A 16,821-nucleotide genomic window follows, 5' to 3' on the forward strand; every position below is an offset into this window, starting at 1 on the left:
TACAACTTTTCAGTGTACGTTTAGTTACAGTAGTGACAATGTACAACTTTTCTGTGTATGTTTAGTTACAGTAGTGACAATGTACAACTTTTCAGTGTACGTTTAGTTACAGTAGTGACAATGTACAACTTTTCAGTGTACGTTTAGTTACAGTAGTAACAATGTACAACTTTTCAGTGTACGTTTAGTTACAGTAGTAACAATGTACAACTTTGTAGTGTACGTTTAGTTACAGTAGTAACAATGTACAACTTTTCAGTGTACGTTTAGTTACAGCAGTAACAATGTACAACTTTTCAGTGTACGTTTAGTTACAGCAGTAACAATGTACAACTTTTCAGTGTACGTTTAGTTACAGTAGTAACAATGTACAACTTTTCAGTGTACGTTTAGTTACAGTAGTAACAATGTACAGCTTTTCAGTGTACGTTTAGTTACAGTAGTAACAATGTACAATTTTTCAGTGTACGTTTAGTTACAGTAGTAACAATGTACAGCTTTTCAGTGTACGTTTAGTTACAGTAGTAACAATGTACAGCTTTTCAGTGTACGTTTAGTTACAGTAGTAACAATGTACAGCTTTTCAGTGTACGTTTAGTTACAGTAGTAACAATGTACAGCTTTTCAGTGTACGTTTAGTTACAGTAGTAACAATGTACAGCTTTTCAGTGTACGTTTAGTTACAGTAGTAACAATGTACAACTTTTCAGTGTACGTTTAGTTACAGTAGTAACAATGTACAACTGTTCAGTGTACGTTTAGTTACAGTAGTAACAATGTACAGCTTTTCAGTGTACGTTAGTTACCGTAGTAACAATGTACAACTTTTCAGTGTACGTTTAGTTACAGTAGTAACAATGTACAACTTTTCTGTGTACGTTTAGTTACAGTAGTGACAATGTACAGCTTTTCAGTGTATGTATATTTACAAGAAGAAAGCATATGTGATAGTCCATTATTTTATTCTAAAAAAATTTTAAACAAAATCAGGGAGGATGAATTTTAATAAACTACATAAAAGTATAACATAAATATTTAAGTAAACATAAATCTACAACAACAACAATAACAACAGTACGTCTATACATATACCACCACATTGCCAACAATGTAGAATTTGCTGTCAATTTAAAGGCGTAGCAATGGAGTCGTCTCTAAAACTATATTAGATATTCCAATACATTCTTCATTATCGTTACTATAAGGTCATAAATGTATATAAAGTAGTTTATGAATATTTAAAATATCAGTATTGCAAGTATGATTTAACAAAATCATGATCATCGAGTTGTCTAATACACTGTATACTATTACAAATCAATTCAATCACTGGCTTATGTCAGCACATAAAGTAAATCATGGGGTTTAACAAAATATGTAAGTTTTTACTACGAATACCACATGTACAATATGGTACATGGGCATATCTGGTATGTTTTTGAGAATATTGTATAGTTGCATGTATAGTGCACACTTTTTCCATAAAAAATGGGTAATCAACCAGAAATAGGACAAAATTTTACAATTTTTTTTCCTGCCATTAAGACAAATTAATGTGGATTCTTACTTATGAATCTTTATTTCCCATGCATGGTTAAAGATCCTCTTTAGTTAAAGCATTTCACATTGTACCAATAGCACCACACCTCTGAATCGGATGATTATGAGTAGCTAGCTATGAGGGAGGTCAATATTTTCCCAACATCATCATTTCTATCATCCTCAATTCTCCAGGGATTACTATCATTGATGTTATATCCACCCCTGGACTATCTCATACTAAACCTTGAGGCAACAGGAGACACATGTAATTTGATCTTTTGATGTACATCAAAGGATTCGATTAAGGTACATTTTTGTAAGTGACTTGACTTTGAAGTTGGGCTTTGCTCTCCCTGTAATATTCAATGGAAGTCTTTGCAGGCCTACCATTGGTCGTTTTTTAGCTCGCCTATTCGAAGAATAGGGGGAGCTAATGTTGTCACCCTGGCGTCGGCGTCCGTGTTGGCGTCCCATTTCACTTTAAAGTTTTTGAGCAAGTTTCTGTTTCCTCAATTGTTTAAGCTTAAGTCATCATAAATGTTTATGATTTTATTTTCCTTATGTATATGGTTGCTGAACGTGATAATACAACCAATTTGGGGCCCTTTAGGGTTTTTTTGAGTCTGTTAATTTGTCATATTTCCATGTTAAAGTTTTTGAGCAAGTTTCTTTTTTGTCTATTGTTTAAGCTTAAAGTTGTATTGCTGCTAATTTCACTGTAACAATATGTAACTTAAACATTTGATATTCAAACATTGAAATGTAACTTGATGATTTAGCTTCCCAAAAGCATATGTCGGCCTATAAGAGAGCCGAAATCTAGGAATCATTTATTCCTGGTTTTGAATAAAGCGCCTTCAATCACCGCCATGTACAGTGACTTCGGATTCCGAATCGTATCACGTGACTGACGTTCGACACGACCTGCACGTGGTGAGCCAGATAACTAGCGTAAGCGCACATGTGTTTGTTTACGTTTTCCTTCTGGCTTATATGAGCAAATCATGCTGGTATATGTCCACAGATAGAGTATTTGAAACATCCAATTTACACATTACCATAAAATATTGTGTGGATCAAATACATGTATAGTAATGTGCAAGCATTATTTTGTTTGTAGATAGAGTCTGATGAAGTCGACCACATGTTTTGTTTATGAAAAATTGTTGATGTTTTCTCTTGGTTTCACAACCCTCGTTTTACTTCGAGATTGTCAAGACGATGTTCGGAAGAGTTCGGAATGATTCCGCATTTTTCGAGCCTATTTTTCACGTGTACACGTTAAAAAGATTTTTTACTTTTATAATTAAAGATACTTCCAGTGCTGCAACTTTATAAAAAGTGGTAAAATTAGAAAGTTTAAAACTCAGACAGATGGAGAAAAATATGTATAACACTTAAACAGTTTTCACTATGACAAAAAGAGCGAAAGTTATAGACCATACAACTTTAAGTCATCATAAATGTTTATGATTTTATTTTCCTAATGTGTATGGATGCTGAACGTGATAATACAACCAATTTGGGGCCATTTAGGGGGTTTTTGAGTCTGTTAATTTGTCATATTTCCATGTTTAAATAGTAAATACTTGAACATCAACTTCTTCTGAATAGGTGAGCTTTGCTGTTCTCCAACAGCTCTTGTTTCTCCTGAACTGCCTCCGGTTTTTACAGTGAGATAGTCCAGGGGTGGATATGTGTCAGTGATGGTAACCCCTGGAGTATTGAAGATGATAGATTTCAATGTAATATATCTTCATGTTAACAAAAAGTGATCAACGATTACACCCATGTCAAAAATCAGATGTGTCTTTGGTCAGACTCTGTTAGTTTGTGGTGTCTCATGATGAGACGTAAATGATCCTGACTTAAAGCTTAAATCAACCTTACTTATATAAACTTGTCATAAGGAAGAAAATTGTTATAATTATAACATCTAAATGGAGATAAAACACAAATAAAAGTGCAAAGCATGAACACAATTCTGTGATTTGTTCACAAAAAGGCACAGCATACTATTGACATGGAACAAAAATTTCATCTGAAATGAACGTCAGAAAATGAAACACATGACACCCACTATTCATGTTAAAAACGTACAATAATAAGGAAGGTATGTACAACTATGTTCTACAATAGTTATATAATCTATTCAAAATCTCCATGACATGAAATGGGGTTACTTAAACACATTGGACTATCAGAAAATCCTTCTCTAGTCTTGTGTCTATCTTGCATAAATTACAAAAAGGGGGAAATGTGCCTTCTATTACAACAATTACATATACACTAACATTTCTAGTTCATACTGACATGTATATAATTATATATAATGTACAAACATCTCACAACTCGTGATATCTAATACTTATACCATCCTTACATTTCATTCTGATGTATGAACAAATCTGACATGCTTAGAGAAAACATGACCCTCCCAGATGGCATATTATACACTAATATTGACCAATCATCATCACTTTGTATACATCTTATAGCATTCTTCATAAATCACTGAAAGTATTCAGCATTTTAAAGTATTTCATGAAATATCATGCATTAATAACTTGATCCAGGACATTACAAGTAGATGACAAAATCTTAAAACTCTTGGTTGATGATTTGAACACATTTGCTTCCTTCATTTGTTATCTATTAAAAAGTTAAAAGTTGTTAAAAGATAGAACAGCAATTTAAATAATGTGAATCTATGATACATTTCGGTTCAAACTGAATAGTCATTCGGTCAAAGTAAAATTCCTCACCACTCTTTAAAAATATAATATGACATACACTTAAACAAATCTTAAAATATAAATTACTAATCAATTCCCTGAACAAATTCCTGTATTGCTTTGAAACATTTCATTAGATTAGAAGATACAATTTGTTAGGTACAGATATAAAGATACAGTTGTATAATTGACATTTACCAATTTGTATTTTTTCAACAAGTTAAGGGGAGAATTAGTCTAAAATTCTAGCGAAAGCTTCCGATATTGAGTTATCAACATTATTCAGACTGTAACTCAATATTTACTAATGTAAATCAATGATGTAATAAAAACAAAATCAACATTAAAGATAAAGTCTTGCCAAATTCACTTGCTATATGTCTTACAGTGTAATGCATGATATCATGCTTTATTTATTATCCACTTCAAAAAAATCCAGTTCAACAACATGCCCTTTGTACAATTTCACTACATTTCACTACTTCATTTAATTATCTTGGTTGCTTCCTAAAATGCCTTCTCCAAATTCCAAAGCTTAGTTTTGAACTGAGTGGAGATATTCATAGTATAAATTATAAGTTTGAAGATGACAATCAAGTCTTTTATCATATTCAAGCAATTCCACTCCATGGGTCATCCAGACGATCAGATTACAATTTGCCAGGTGATAAATGATTTTGATTGTGATCTAATCAGTTAGCTGAGTCAATATTTTCATGCAATTTATACAATTTTACTAATGTTATGGGCTAACATTCTATTATGACTACATGCTTTTGGGGTATAGGTTTTCAGCAGTTAATGTTTTCATATAAATGTTTCTACACCAGTGAACTTTTTCTGTACATGACAATTTTTCACCATGACAACTAGCAGTTTTGAAGCTTTACCTCACCCTAATGCAATAACATCATCCATTAATGTAGTTAATCTGTTATTAAGTTAACATCCTAATATTTTTCTACATAAAAACTCTGTACAAACAGTACCCGTTTCTAACAGCTAGAGTAGACATGTTGTCTAGACTACATATATACAATGGTTAAACTAATTTAATAACAATGCTGATGACAGAAAGATTACTTTTATAGACGTATATAAGTTACTTGTCTAACCTGAGAATGGCTTTGTAGAGCACTGACATCTACTGAAAACATTTCACTTTAAAATAAAATTGAACTCTCATTCACTGGCCTGGGAAGTATAAATACAAGTAAATGAATCAGCAATGATGTAATGCTGATGCTGAGGATTGGTCAGGAATCGACTGAAAACAACACTAGATTGTAGACAAAATGTGCCTATAAATCTACAGTATCTTAAGTATAAACAATTCATATAGAGTTATCTGCTCTTGTGACCAGGTATTCATTGGTATGTGGTCAGTTGGCAGGTAAACAGGTCAATGCCATAGTAACCTATTAACAATATACTACACAACTTCTATAGGTGTAAGTACATTTCTGTAGATAAATCTTATGAAAACTAATTTTCTCACAAATTAATGACACTATACTACATAGAATGTAACTAAAATTGAAATGGTATCTGCTCTGATGGGAGATAACTCTGTAAAGATGAATGGGGAGGGGGTATTTAGAGTCTGTACATATCACAGGTAAAGCATCCTCCTGTCTGTACCAGCACATTGTGATGATAAAGACGGGGACTTGGCATGAATATGTACACCACTGTCTATTTACTATGAACTGTTGGCTATCAAGCCCCTGTGGTAGGTAACAAGGATAAAAACATGACAAGTCTTAAAATATCTCATGGTCCAACTAGACAATTTTTTTTTTTTTTGCAACTTTCTAATCAATGAATGGCTGAACAATCCATTATTCAAACTAGAATTCCATCATGTGTACGTAGATAGTGTGTTGCAAATTCATGTCAAGTCTCCATGGCAACATAGGTCTGAACAACACATTTTACATTTTATTATATGTACGACAAGAAAGCTACAACATTCTCTTGAATCACATTCATTCTCAGCCTTATACCACAATTCCATGGATACACCAGTATCACAGGATACTGAGTTACAGAATCATCAGACCTTCCTTAGTTTGCTTAAGATATTTTCAGACATTTTAGAGGTTTTGGAGAGAGAAGAAGGAATTTTCAGGTATTTTAAAGCTTGATTGTCAATGTTCATACAAAAAGGATTCTTCATAGTAAAATTTAGGGTAAGTAAGTATGTACTCTGTAACTCATTCAGATCCATGTGATTAGCAATACCCAAGTTCCTCAAAATCTGAACCATTCAGTAAATACGTAAAATAATGTAATGCACTCTGTGATTTGTAGTTTATATGTCCTCCTGTGTTGTCATGTCAACCAGAATCATTTCTCTAGGCCATGTAGTTTGACATTTTTCAAGTATTCTAGGAGTAAATTCAGCCTCGTCTGCCTGGAGAGTGTTAGTCACTTGGCCCGCAAGAATGTAAACTATAGTCAACACACCCATTCAATTGTTTTATATATTTGTCCTTAGTTCATTTGGATTTGGACAAACTAACATGGCCCAGGTGCTGTTCAAAACACAAAAAGTGACATCGTTCCTTCCCAACACAACTCTGGAATTTCATCTAAAGTGTCTTCGATGTTGTTGTGACATCACAGCTTCTTTTTGTCAAAATCACCACTTCTTTGTATCATGCTCCCATGATATAGTAACTTCAATGCGAAATTATCTTCATTATATATGATCAAATCTAATTGACCAAAATATCTCCATGGCAACATTTGATGACTGGGTTAATAGGTCAGGTCATGCCACAAGGCCAAGTCTGTTCACCTTGGAGGAGAGAAAAGTGTGCAGAACAAACACCATTGGCTTAGGACAAGTTCTTAGATCCAGTTCCTGAAAAAAAGTTTAATATATATTGAATATACATGTATAATGCAAAGAAATTCAGTTACACTTACCGGTACTCTCTTTTTGCTCACAATGAATTACTTATCTAACTAATTTTAATTTCAACTTCAGTACATCCTGTTCAAACTGGTCCTTGTCTAATTCAGATCCCTGTCTATTCTGACTTAATTTTATGATATTTTCCTTCATAGTTGATAGCAATGTAAAACCTGTATAATCCAGAACCTATCTACACTGGCAGTAAAAAAGCTGGTCCCTGTGACATTAATTTTAGACAAGTTATACTGTTTTGATTATTTTTGTTGGAACTACAATATATAAACTTTGAGGCTGTCATTTCTTATCAACAGCGACAGAACTGGTATGGTGGTTCAAACTCCCTACGGATCCATTTTCATTGAGATAATATCTGAATTCCAACCTATCAAAACCTTTACTTAATTGTGTTACAATAGCAACCAAGGTATACTAATTCTTATTGATTTTTTGGTTTGATTAGTTTAACGTCCTATTAACAGCCAGGGTCATTTAAGGACATGCCAGGTTTGTTGGTGGAGGAAAGCCGGAGTACCCTGAGAAAAACCACTGACCAGCGGTCAGTACCTGGCAACTGCCCCACATCGGATTCGAACTCGCGACCCAGAGGTGGAGGGCATGTGGTAATATGTCAGTTACATCTTAACCACTCGGCCACCGCGGCCCCAATTCTTATTGAAATCTTGCAATATCTACAAATATTCATGTAAAAGCAAGCCATGTGAGTGATGACAATTTTGTTTCCTTCAATTGTGGGAAGAAATGTTCTTACACATCTAATCTGCGAAGAGTAATAGGGTGCATACAATGCATAGTGATATAAAAAGAATTGGAAGAAAAACGGAGAAATCACTATTTCAAAAAGTTGGGAAACATGGAATTAATGATATAGTAAAGCCAACCTGTTCTCCTTCCTCTCCAAAGTCTAACCACATGAGTCTCTGTCCATCATCTGCAGACATCCTTAACTTGTCATATGGGTATGCCCAGAAAACATTGGCCTTATCTGAGCTGTCCCGAGGTTTGGCGCTCGTCAGTGCGAATCCCTGGTCATAGTGTAGGGTAAGTTTGCATTCCTGGCCTTGCCATCCGACAGCTGTCAACGTACACAGAAATCAATGGTAGTTTACAAAAAACAATAGCTTTCAAAATAACCTTATTATAAAATATTAAAAAATTACTGGGTCCCTTCCACAAAAAGCAACCCTCCCTCTACAAATTACCCTCCCCCTATATATATGCCCCTTCCCATAAGCATCCCTTCCCCTATAGATAACTTTTTCTCTCAACAATCCCTAAATTTGGTCCAAGTGTGAATCTGAAGTCATATTTATAGGATATCGGGGTAAGTTTGTATTCCTGGTCTATAAACACTACTTACCTCCCCTTACTAACACCTTTCTCCTATAAATCCTTTAATAACCCAGAACCAATGCCCTAACATACTTACCACAGGTAACCTCCCTAATGAGAGCTGCAGCTCCATGAGACCCTTGAACGAAAGCCCTGGACCAGTAAGCAAGGTCTCGCTGAGTCTCCACCCGAAACACATGAATTTCCACCCCATTCCTTGTTCCTGTCCTTGTGCCGAAAGTCATTATCTCACTTCCTGTTTGAGGCGTACTGTTGTTTGAATGCACAAGTCTGGAATAGATCAGAAACTACCCAGATGTTTTAGTCTGTCTCTTCATTTTGTCTTTACAAATATTGAGCGGAAGTACAATGGATATGAATCCATATATTAAACAAAAGAATATCAAAGTAGCTGGATTGATAGGGTTAAAGATTGGTGGACAGGGTTATCATTTGTAACTAGCTAGCTTCTGTCTAGAATTAGGAAGGTCAGCTACATTTTCTTCTCCTGTTTCTAAATTTCGCCACAAACTAAATGGCTATAGGGACGGTATGCAGGTTTTCATGTGCGCAATTTTCATACGAATAAAGGTAGGGGATGGAAATGTACATGTATACAAGACATGGTCGATCATAGTGTGTTCTCAACAAGTGTGTTGATATTGGTAGATCCTATTTCAGATGGTCCTGAGTTTGATCCTCTGTCTAACTGTTACATTCCCCTCCTTTGACAGAAGTACCCTACCTTGTTGCTAATAAAGGATGACTTTGGAAAGGGGTGGCCCATTCCTCTTTGCTCCATGGGGCAGTGTCATAAAGCAGAGCATCTTTGTCAGTCAGGGCGATAAAAACTGGCTTCCATGTTGGGTTTCCTTGTTCATTCAATAACTGCAAATAAGCAGGGATATTATATTTATTTTCTAACACAACTTCATAGAGGTGACTTCAAAATAATAAGAAATTCACCAATACTCTATATAGCTAACAAACTGTAAAATCGCATTGATCATGATTCATTTATCAAATTTAAAACTTATCTGTCACATTTTGTTAATTTCAAAATGTTATGCACTCTTCTAATAAATGTTTTCTCATTTCCCCCTGATGGCACTGTGACTATATATAAGTGCTGCCTTAAGCTGAGTATGGTGGTCTCCAGTTCCTGATCAGGTACTCTACTTTTCTATTTGGGTACTTTTCTGTCTGTGCACCTGACCTGACTTACTTACCATACTATCCCCCATCAACTAATCACACCAAAGTCAAGTGTCCTCAAAAGAAGGTATAAATATTACGCCCAAATAAGACATTAATTTAAGAAGTTTTGAAACCAAACATGGTATAATTATAAGTACTTTTAACCAGACATTGCCAAAGTTGAAAAAAAATGGCCGGACATTCCGACCGGCAAGGGCAAGCCGGACTAAACAAGATTTTGCTGGACCGAACATTAATGTGAATTTTTGAAATAAACATAACTGCCTGCTATTAGTGCAGGCAGCTGTTTTCATGATTATTTCATGTAGTTTACATTTTTGCCAGGTTCGGCACCTGCATAATACTTCAATTACTACCACTTCCAGTTTTGAATAATTGCTGGATGGTCGGTCCGTACCGGATTTTAAAATAGGCAGTCCCAGTCAAATTTGGGCAGACATTTCAGTCAGACCAGCAAATTTCACGATGTCTGTTTAACATAAGCAAACATTATCACCTGTTCTGATAGCCAGCCTATGTGTCGAACCTCTCGTGAGTTGGGCGCTGAACTCATCACATGGTTTGCCTCCACAATGCACTGCGACATTAGCAAGTTCACATTGGAGTGGATAGCACCGAACCAATCGTTGGCAGTGGCAGGGTCGGGAAATCGTAAAATGCAGGAACTCTTTCCGTCAGGAGAATGTAACTCCAGCGTGCGTTTTTCTGGGTCCGACATACTGAGGTTACGACACAGGTAACAAAGCCGAAGAGGGATTGCCTTTGATTCTGTCCAGTTTGCTTTTGCGGCATCCCTTTGTGCCTCTTGTGTTCCCCAACCAAGTTCATTAAGAGCTGAAGACTTCCGAATGTATGGACTCACTTTTGGAATATACTTAACTGTGGACAAAAAGAAAAACCTTTATAAATGACATGTATATATATATACATAAGTGTAGAAATGGTCAACTATATAGCTTATAAAATCAATTACTTAACTTCAAATAATAACTGTAATAGCAATCTATATGCAATGTCTTGCATACCTTATAAATTTTTGCAAATGTGGGACATTGCTATGATCGGGAAAACTTGATCCAAAAAATATTGAGAAATAATTGAGTCATATTCCTTAAAAGCCAGATCATGAAAATCAAAATCATCTAAGAATTAATGTTCTTGTTTTTAGTTGAAATCATGAAAACTGTGGAATTGTACTTGTATACTGTAACATTTGGCTCATGTGACTTCACAAGTAGGTGAAGATTCTTCATTTGAACAACCTTTGTTCAACCATGCTAGTGGCCATATAATTAATATGATCCATGGAATGTGAAGAGTTTCAATTGATAAAACTACTTTGTAATTATTTGCAAGATTTTGACTTTTTCTAAAATGGAATTGAAATGGAAAATTCAGTGCACATGCATATATGCTTGTCATTTGAAAGTTTCATTTTTCTTACCGACAAATTATAAATATTGACCAAGCCTAGTTCAAACTTGTGCTTTAAATATCCATTTATACGAAATGCTTTATAAATCCGTCAATATGATCATGTGAACTTGTTAAATGTCTGACAGAAATTTTTCTAACTTGACCCCAAACTTTAACCTTTCGGTGAATAAAACGTCATTCAGTCCTGCTAAAAAGTGATGTCACATTCACCAGAATGATGCCATTTTTACGATATCGAAAAATTTCTTATGGCGGTGTCATATTTTTTCTTGGCTCATGACAAAGGTATGTATTGTAAAGTAATTCTTTGGTGGGTAATAATTGTTTTTTGAGTATTTTCATGTTATTTCATTGATATTACACACTTAAAAGAAATACTGGTACTGTTCATGAATGCATTTATACATTTCCCATGGTCGGTAAAAAGGAGTACACTCTTATTCGGTATAGTGAATGAATCTTTTCCTCCTCAATAAATAATCGTCTTGCTTTGAGCAAAACCTTCTAAATAACTGGCAATTTGCATTCTTTTTGAATATCATAATGGTTGCAGGATAAACAGAATACACGGTTAGATTCAAGTTTTATATTGGTGCTCTACACAGAAAGCCGAGATTATTCGGCAAAGCCTCGTCATCTCGGCTTTCCTAATTATTTATAAGTCTTGCACCAAAGTAAACCTTTTATTGTAGGATACTAACCATGTTTTCTCTATATACAACTTAAATTTGGGGATTAAAGCTGTTCTGAATACAATTAGTTGCAATTTTATATGTACCCCCTGCTGCCAGACATCATAAAGAGGAAAGGCATTTTATTTTGTTACATTAAATCCGCTGTGGTCAGCTTTGATAAATATATGATTGAGGTCTAGATTTTTGGAGATGGACACATGTTCCTGCACCAATAAGCTCTCCCATTTTCTTTTTAGCTAAAAATGGCATCATATGACATATATATGCCCTACCTGCCTCAGGATCATGAAACAATCTTAAGTCTAAAACAGTCTTACCAGGTAAGTTTAGACTTAGCCAATCAACGACGATTTCTGAACCTGATTGGCTAAATACGTCTAAACTTAAGTCTAAAACTGTTTCATGATCATGGAGCCAGGGTCTCCATAAGAAATCTCCATTGGATTCTACAGGAGAGGACACAAAGGGATATGTGACAGATATAGGTTGCGCAATAAGACACATTTTTCTGTCCCTTGGGGTGTCTCATAACACAGGTTTGACTGTACTTATATACATATGCTCCCCCAGCCCAGCACAGCAATGTTGATTACAGCAGTACGGATAATAATTAATTTAGTAAGTAATTACAGCATGTATGAGCATGTATATGTGTACTGTACAGCAGTTTAAATTCGCGGGGTCAATATTTCGCGTTTTTGCTTACGGAACATATTTGCGGGGTTTAATTTCGCTGTGCACCTCCTCCAGATATTTCATAGATAGATTGTACATTGACATTGTTTTAAGTCAGTATTAAAATTTGATAAGGGGATAAATCATCAACTTTGAAACAGAACTACGCTTGTCACCACGTGTGTTTTTAATCTTGCCTTTTGTGTACACTATATCGTCGTGCGTCAGTGTCTGAATTCACTCGAAAGAATTCACTGAAGCAGAACTGATTCTACAAAACAGATCATACTAATGTACATAGTGAGTTGTTATCAATAAATTGTTTGCTTTACACGATCTTGGCTTGTTTTTACTCAGTCAACAGGCAACTGTCTAGGTATAAACACGTACTCACAGTCTCACCCAGTAATAATGTTTCTTGAAACATGGCTAAAACATGGAAAACTGGGTGCACGGACACCACTATCGCCAATATTACCTGACCTACGGCAACTAGGAGATGACTTTGCTTCATAACATTGTGCTAAATATTTCGCTGGTGTTTAAAACTTGCGGATTTCGGTGGAACCACGAACATAGCTAAAATAAAACACCAGCGAAATATAACCACTATACAGATTGTTAGTGACAATAGGATTATATACCATAATGTCTTGTGAAGTGAATTTCAATGACATGTAATTGCTTGATAAATATTCATGAACTAGTAATTGAAATGTAGCTAAAACTTCAATGTGACCGGCAGCTGATCATCAGGGCGACATTTGTGACCTTAAAGATGTCTAATTACATATACACGTTTTACATATTTGTAACAGGTGACCTAGTTTAACAGAATGACAGAGTAATAGAGCAAGGGAAAAAGACATTATAGAAGTCTATTACACATGAAATATAATCACCAGTCCACTAATGCCTGAAATTGAAGGTTCCCAATAGCTTATATGCATGTACACTAGTACTGTAAGCCATGCATCTTCAGCAAAATTACTTTAATGAATTATTGAATTCATTATCTTGTCATTTGAAAATCTTCATTTTGGATATTGATTTATTTACATAGCACATTTTAATAATGGTTTAGAAAATCAGACCTGGACTTGTTTTGGGTCTTTTCTATTAATTGTTTGGAATGATTAAATCAATTTAAAAGAGGGACCTGCAAAGACAGATTGTGTGACACCCTTTTTTTAATCAGACACAGCCATAATATACCTGTTGATAAACCTATATACAGTATAGGAGGTCGAATATACACAAATATTCATTTTAATTTGACACAAATTACATGATATTAATTATCTCCCCTTGTTGTTATGTTAAATATAATTTTTATATTCTTTTTTTTCCTTTGGTAAAATAATTCACTAAACCTTTGTAATTCAAAAGACTATACCTCCTCCTAAATTTTCATTCCAAACTTATGCAATACTATTTTCTGGAAAAAAAATATGGCCATTGGCCAATTTTTTTTTTTTTTTTTCCATTTTATTCTGTTGATAATATAAAATTACCTCCCCTTGGTTTGGAAACTTCTGGTAGTAAAGGAAAAAAGAACTTCTACCTAACTTCAAGGTACATACATGTATACATGTCTTTTTTTTTTTTTTTAAGGGAATTAAAATGACTTTGTTATTGTTAATCTTACCATTAATATTACACTGATCAACATCTTTTGAATAATTTACCGGTTATTAAAATAAAGTTTAATGTTAAGTATTTCCTGCCGTCAGACATCCTAATTACTGTGCATTATAAGTTGACTATCATTGTGCCAGACAGAATTTTTTTTATCTATTACATAGATCTATATCACACAAGGAATCTTGATATAGATCTAGATTTTGTTATTATTGTATTATCAAAGTTTTAATTTTTGTTTCAAAATGTAGAAACCCTACTGACCGGCCTTTAAATTATAATAACTTTATTTTTTTTATTTATATTCTAAAATCTGACCATCAGAATCTTACTACAAAATATCTTAAAGATGCTCCACCGCCGACAGAGCATAAATGATATTCATCATTCGAACAATAATTTGTGTTTAATCGTGTATATATATGCCTAATTAAAACAAAAAATAATATAAAATAATTTATTTCGCCTTTGGTGCATGCGCAATCAGTACTTCATTTCATATAGAATATAGTGCCACGGATTTTTTTCGGGATGCAATTAATTATTTTTCATATTTTTAACTTGAAGTAAAATTAGAAGCTCAAAGTTTTCAATGGTGGTAATTGTGTCAAGTAAGTAACTTTTGTAACTGACGAAAAATACTTAATCGTCTGCTCCTGTTTTTGAAAGTGAAAAAATACCATTTGTCAGCGGTGGAGCATCTTTAAATAACATTTTATTTAATGGGTCAGAATTTCTAGTTTGATATCGACTGCAGTAGACTTCTAATAAACTTTTAGGCCTAAAGTATTTTATTTTCAATTTTGTTTTTAATTCTCACAACTATAAAAGTCAATACAAGAAGATTTGCTGCAACTCACACATTGGAGTGAGACTTGGCTACTCAAATTCAACGAGGACAAGTGCAAGTCACTACACGTCGGGAAACACACTGGAGGGAACACTGGATATGTGCTTAATAATACAACATTAGAAGAAGTGGAAGAAGAAAAGGACCTTGGGGTCATATTTGATAAAGAGCTTACATTTGACAAACACATCAGCGAAAAAGTACAAAAAGCAACTTCAATTTTCGGTATGATCAGAAGAACATTTAAGTTCCTAGATTCTAAACTATTTATTCCACTTTACAAATCTTTGGTAAGAACCCATCTGGAATATGCAAGTGTTGTCTGGAGACCATATAAAATGAAAACATTGAACAGTTGGAAGGAGTACAAAGAAAGGCGACTAAACAACTACCGGGAATGGATAACCTATCTTATCCTGAGAGGCTTAAGAAGTTAAAACTCCCAACCCTGAGTTACAGACGTGTACGAGGTGACATGATAGAAACCTACAAGGCAGTTACAGGGAAATACGACAAAGGAGCAACCCAGTTCATAAGGATGTGGTCCGACACATCAGAGAGGTCTAGCACTAGGACAAACTCGCTGAAAATATTCCCCCCAGCATACTAAAACATCGATCAGGAAGAACTCATTCTCCGTTAGGATTGCTTCAATATGGAATAACCTACCAGACCATGTCGTTACATCTAAGACATTGGACACCTTCAAAAACAGATTGGACAATCACTGGAACGAACAGGAAATCAAATACAATAACTATAAAGAGAATATCAGCTAGGAAGTGACTATAATCATAATATGTAACTAAATAATATTACGAGTCCAGCAAAGAGGATCTATAAGGAGCCTGTGCTGGAAAACATTTTTAATTCTCACAACTATAAAAGTACCTAATATTCATATATCTGCTGATTAAAATAACAACCATTTGATTAAGGATCTCCATTAGGCTACTTAAACTCTATGAAGCAATTACGCAATATATTATGTTACCTTCTATTTCGACGACCTTCTTTGCCTTTTTGAGGGCTCTGACAGCATCATCATGAGTTGCCTCCCTTAGATCTTCTCCGTTGACAGACATGATAGCATCGCCGACGTAGAGTTTCTCTGTTTTGTCGGCTGCCATACCTTTGAATATTTTACTAATAAGAATCGGCATTTTGTTCTCCTTGCCGCCCTTAATACTGATCCCCAGTCCATTTTGTTCCTCTTTTACCACCCGGACGAGACGTTTTTGGCCGGTGATGCTTTCTGGTAGTTTGTCTTGATTCGATGTACTTCCATTTGTGCGAGCTGTATCCGTTCCGTTAGTGACACTTACTTGATTTTCTGGATTTTCATCCAACGCTAGCGTCAGTGAGTCCTCATTTAAAGTCACATATACCTTACACCACTGCTGACGGATATACACCTCGAATAACCCCGTCCGAGGTAGGCCAGCCGCCATTTTGACTAACATTGTGTCACGTGATAACACTTCATTCCTTGAGGCCATTTATGGGGGTTGCTTTCACACATCAAAGAGTTTTGACTGTACTGTACATTTAGTGCAAATCCGCACGGAAGAACAAAAACGAGCGTTCCTCCTTATCCTCGTACAATAGGCTAATGAGATAGGATTCGTGTTTCCAATAAATCGCACGAGGTCAAGGGCAAACTCTAGGAACGTGTACATAGAAGACCGTATTAACCGTTTTGAAACCCAACCAATTAAAGGATATCTAGATTTAAATAAATGAAAATATGCATAA

General features: G+C 34.8%; 1 protein-coding gene across 1 annotated transcript; it reads right to left on the minus strand.

Moving 5' to 3' along the window:
- Positions 1-943: 943 nt before the first annotated feature.
- On the minus strand, positions 944-16,611 carry LOC138315911 (beta-1-syntrophin-like). The gene is made up of 6 exons (XM_069257280.1): positions 16,061-16,611; positions 10,265-10,647; positions 9,296-9,438; positions 8,648-8,841; positions 8,100-8,293; positions 944-7,146 (listed from the first exon to the last, which is right to left on the minus strand). Exons 1-6 carry the CDS (start codon positions 16,563-16,565, stop codon positions 7,054-7,056), a joined length of 1,512 nt encoding a protein of 503 aa, XP_069113381.1. The 5' UTR covers positions 16,566-16,611; the 3' UTR covers positions 944-7,053.
- Positions 16,612-16,821: the final 210 nt, after the last annotated feature.

This window comes from Argopecten irradians, chromosome 2 (genome assembly GCF_041381155.1).
Source record: "Argopecten irradians isolate NY chromosome 2, Ai_NY, whole genome shotgun sequence".
In the NCBI taxonomy this organism is placed as follows: domain Eukaryota; kingdom Metazoa; phylum Mollusca; class Bivalvia; order Pectinida; family Pectinidae; genus Argopecten; species Argopecten irradians.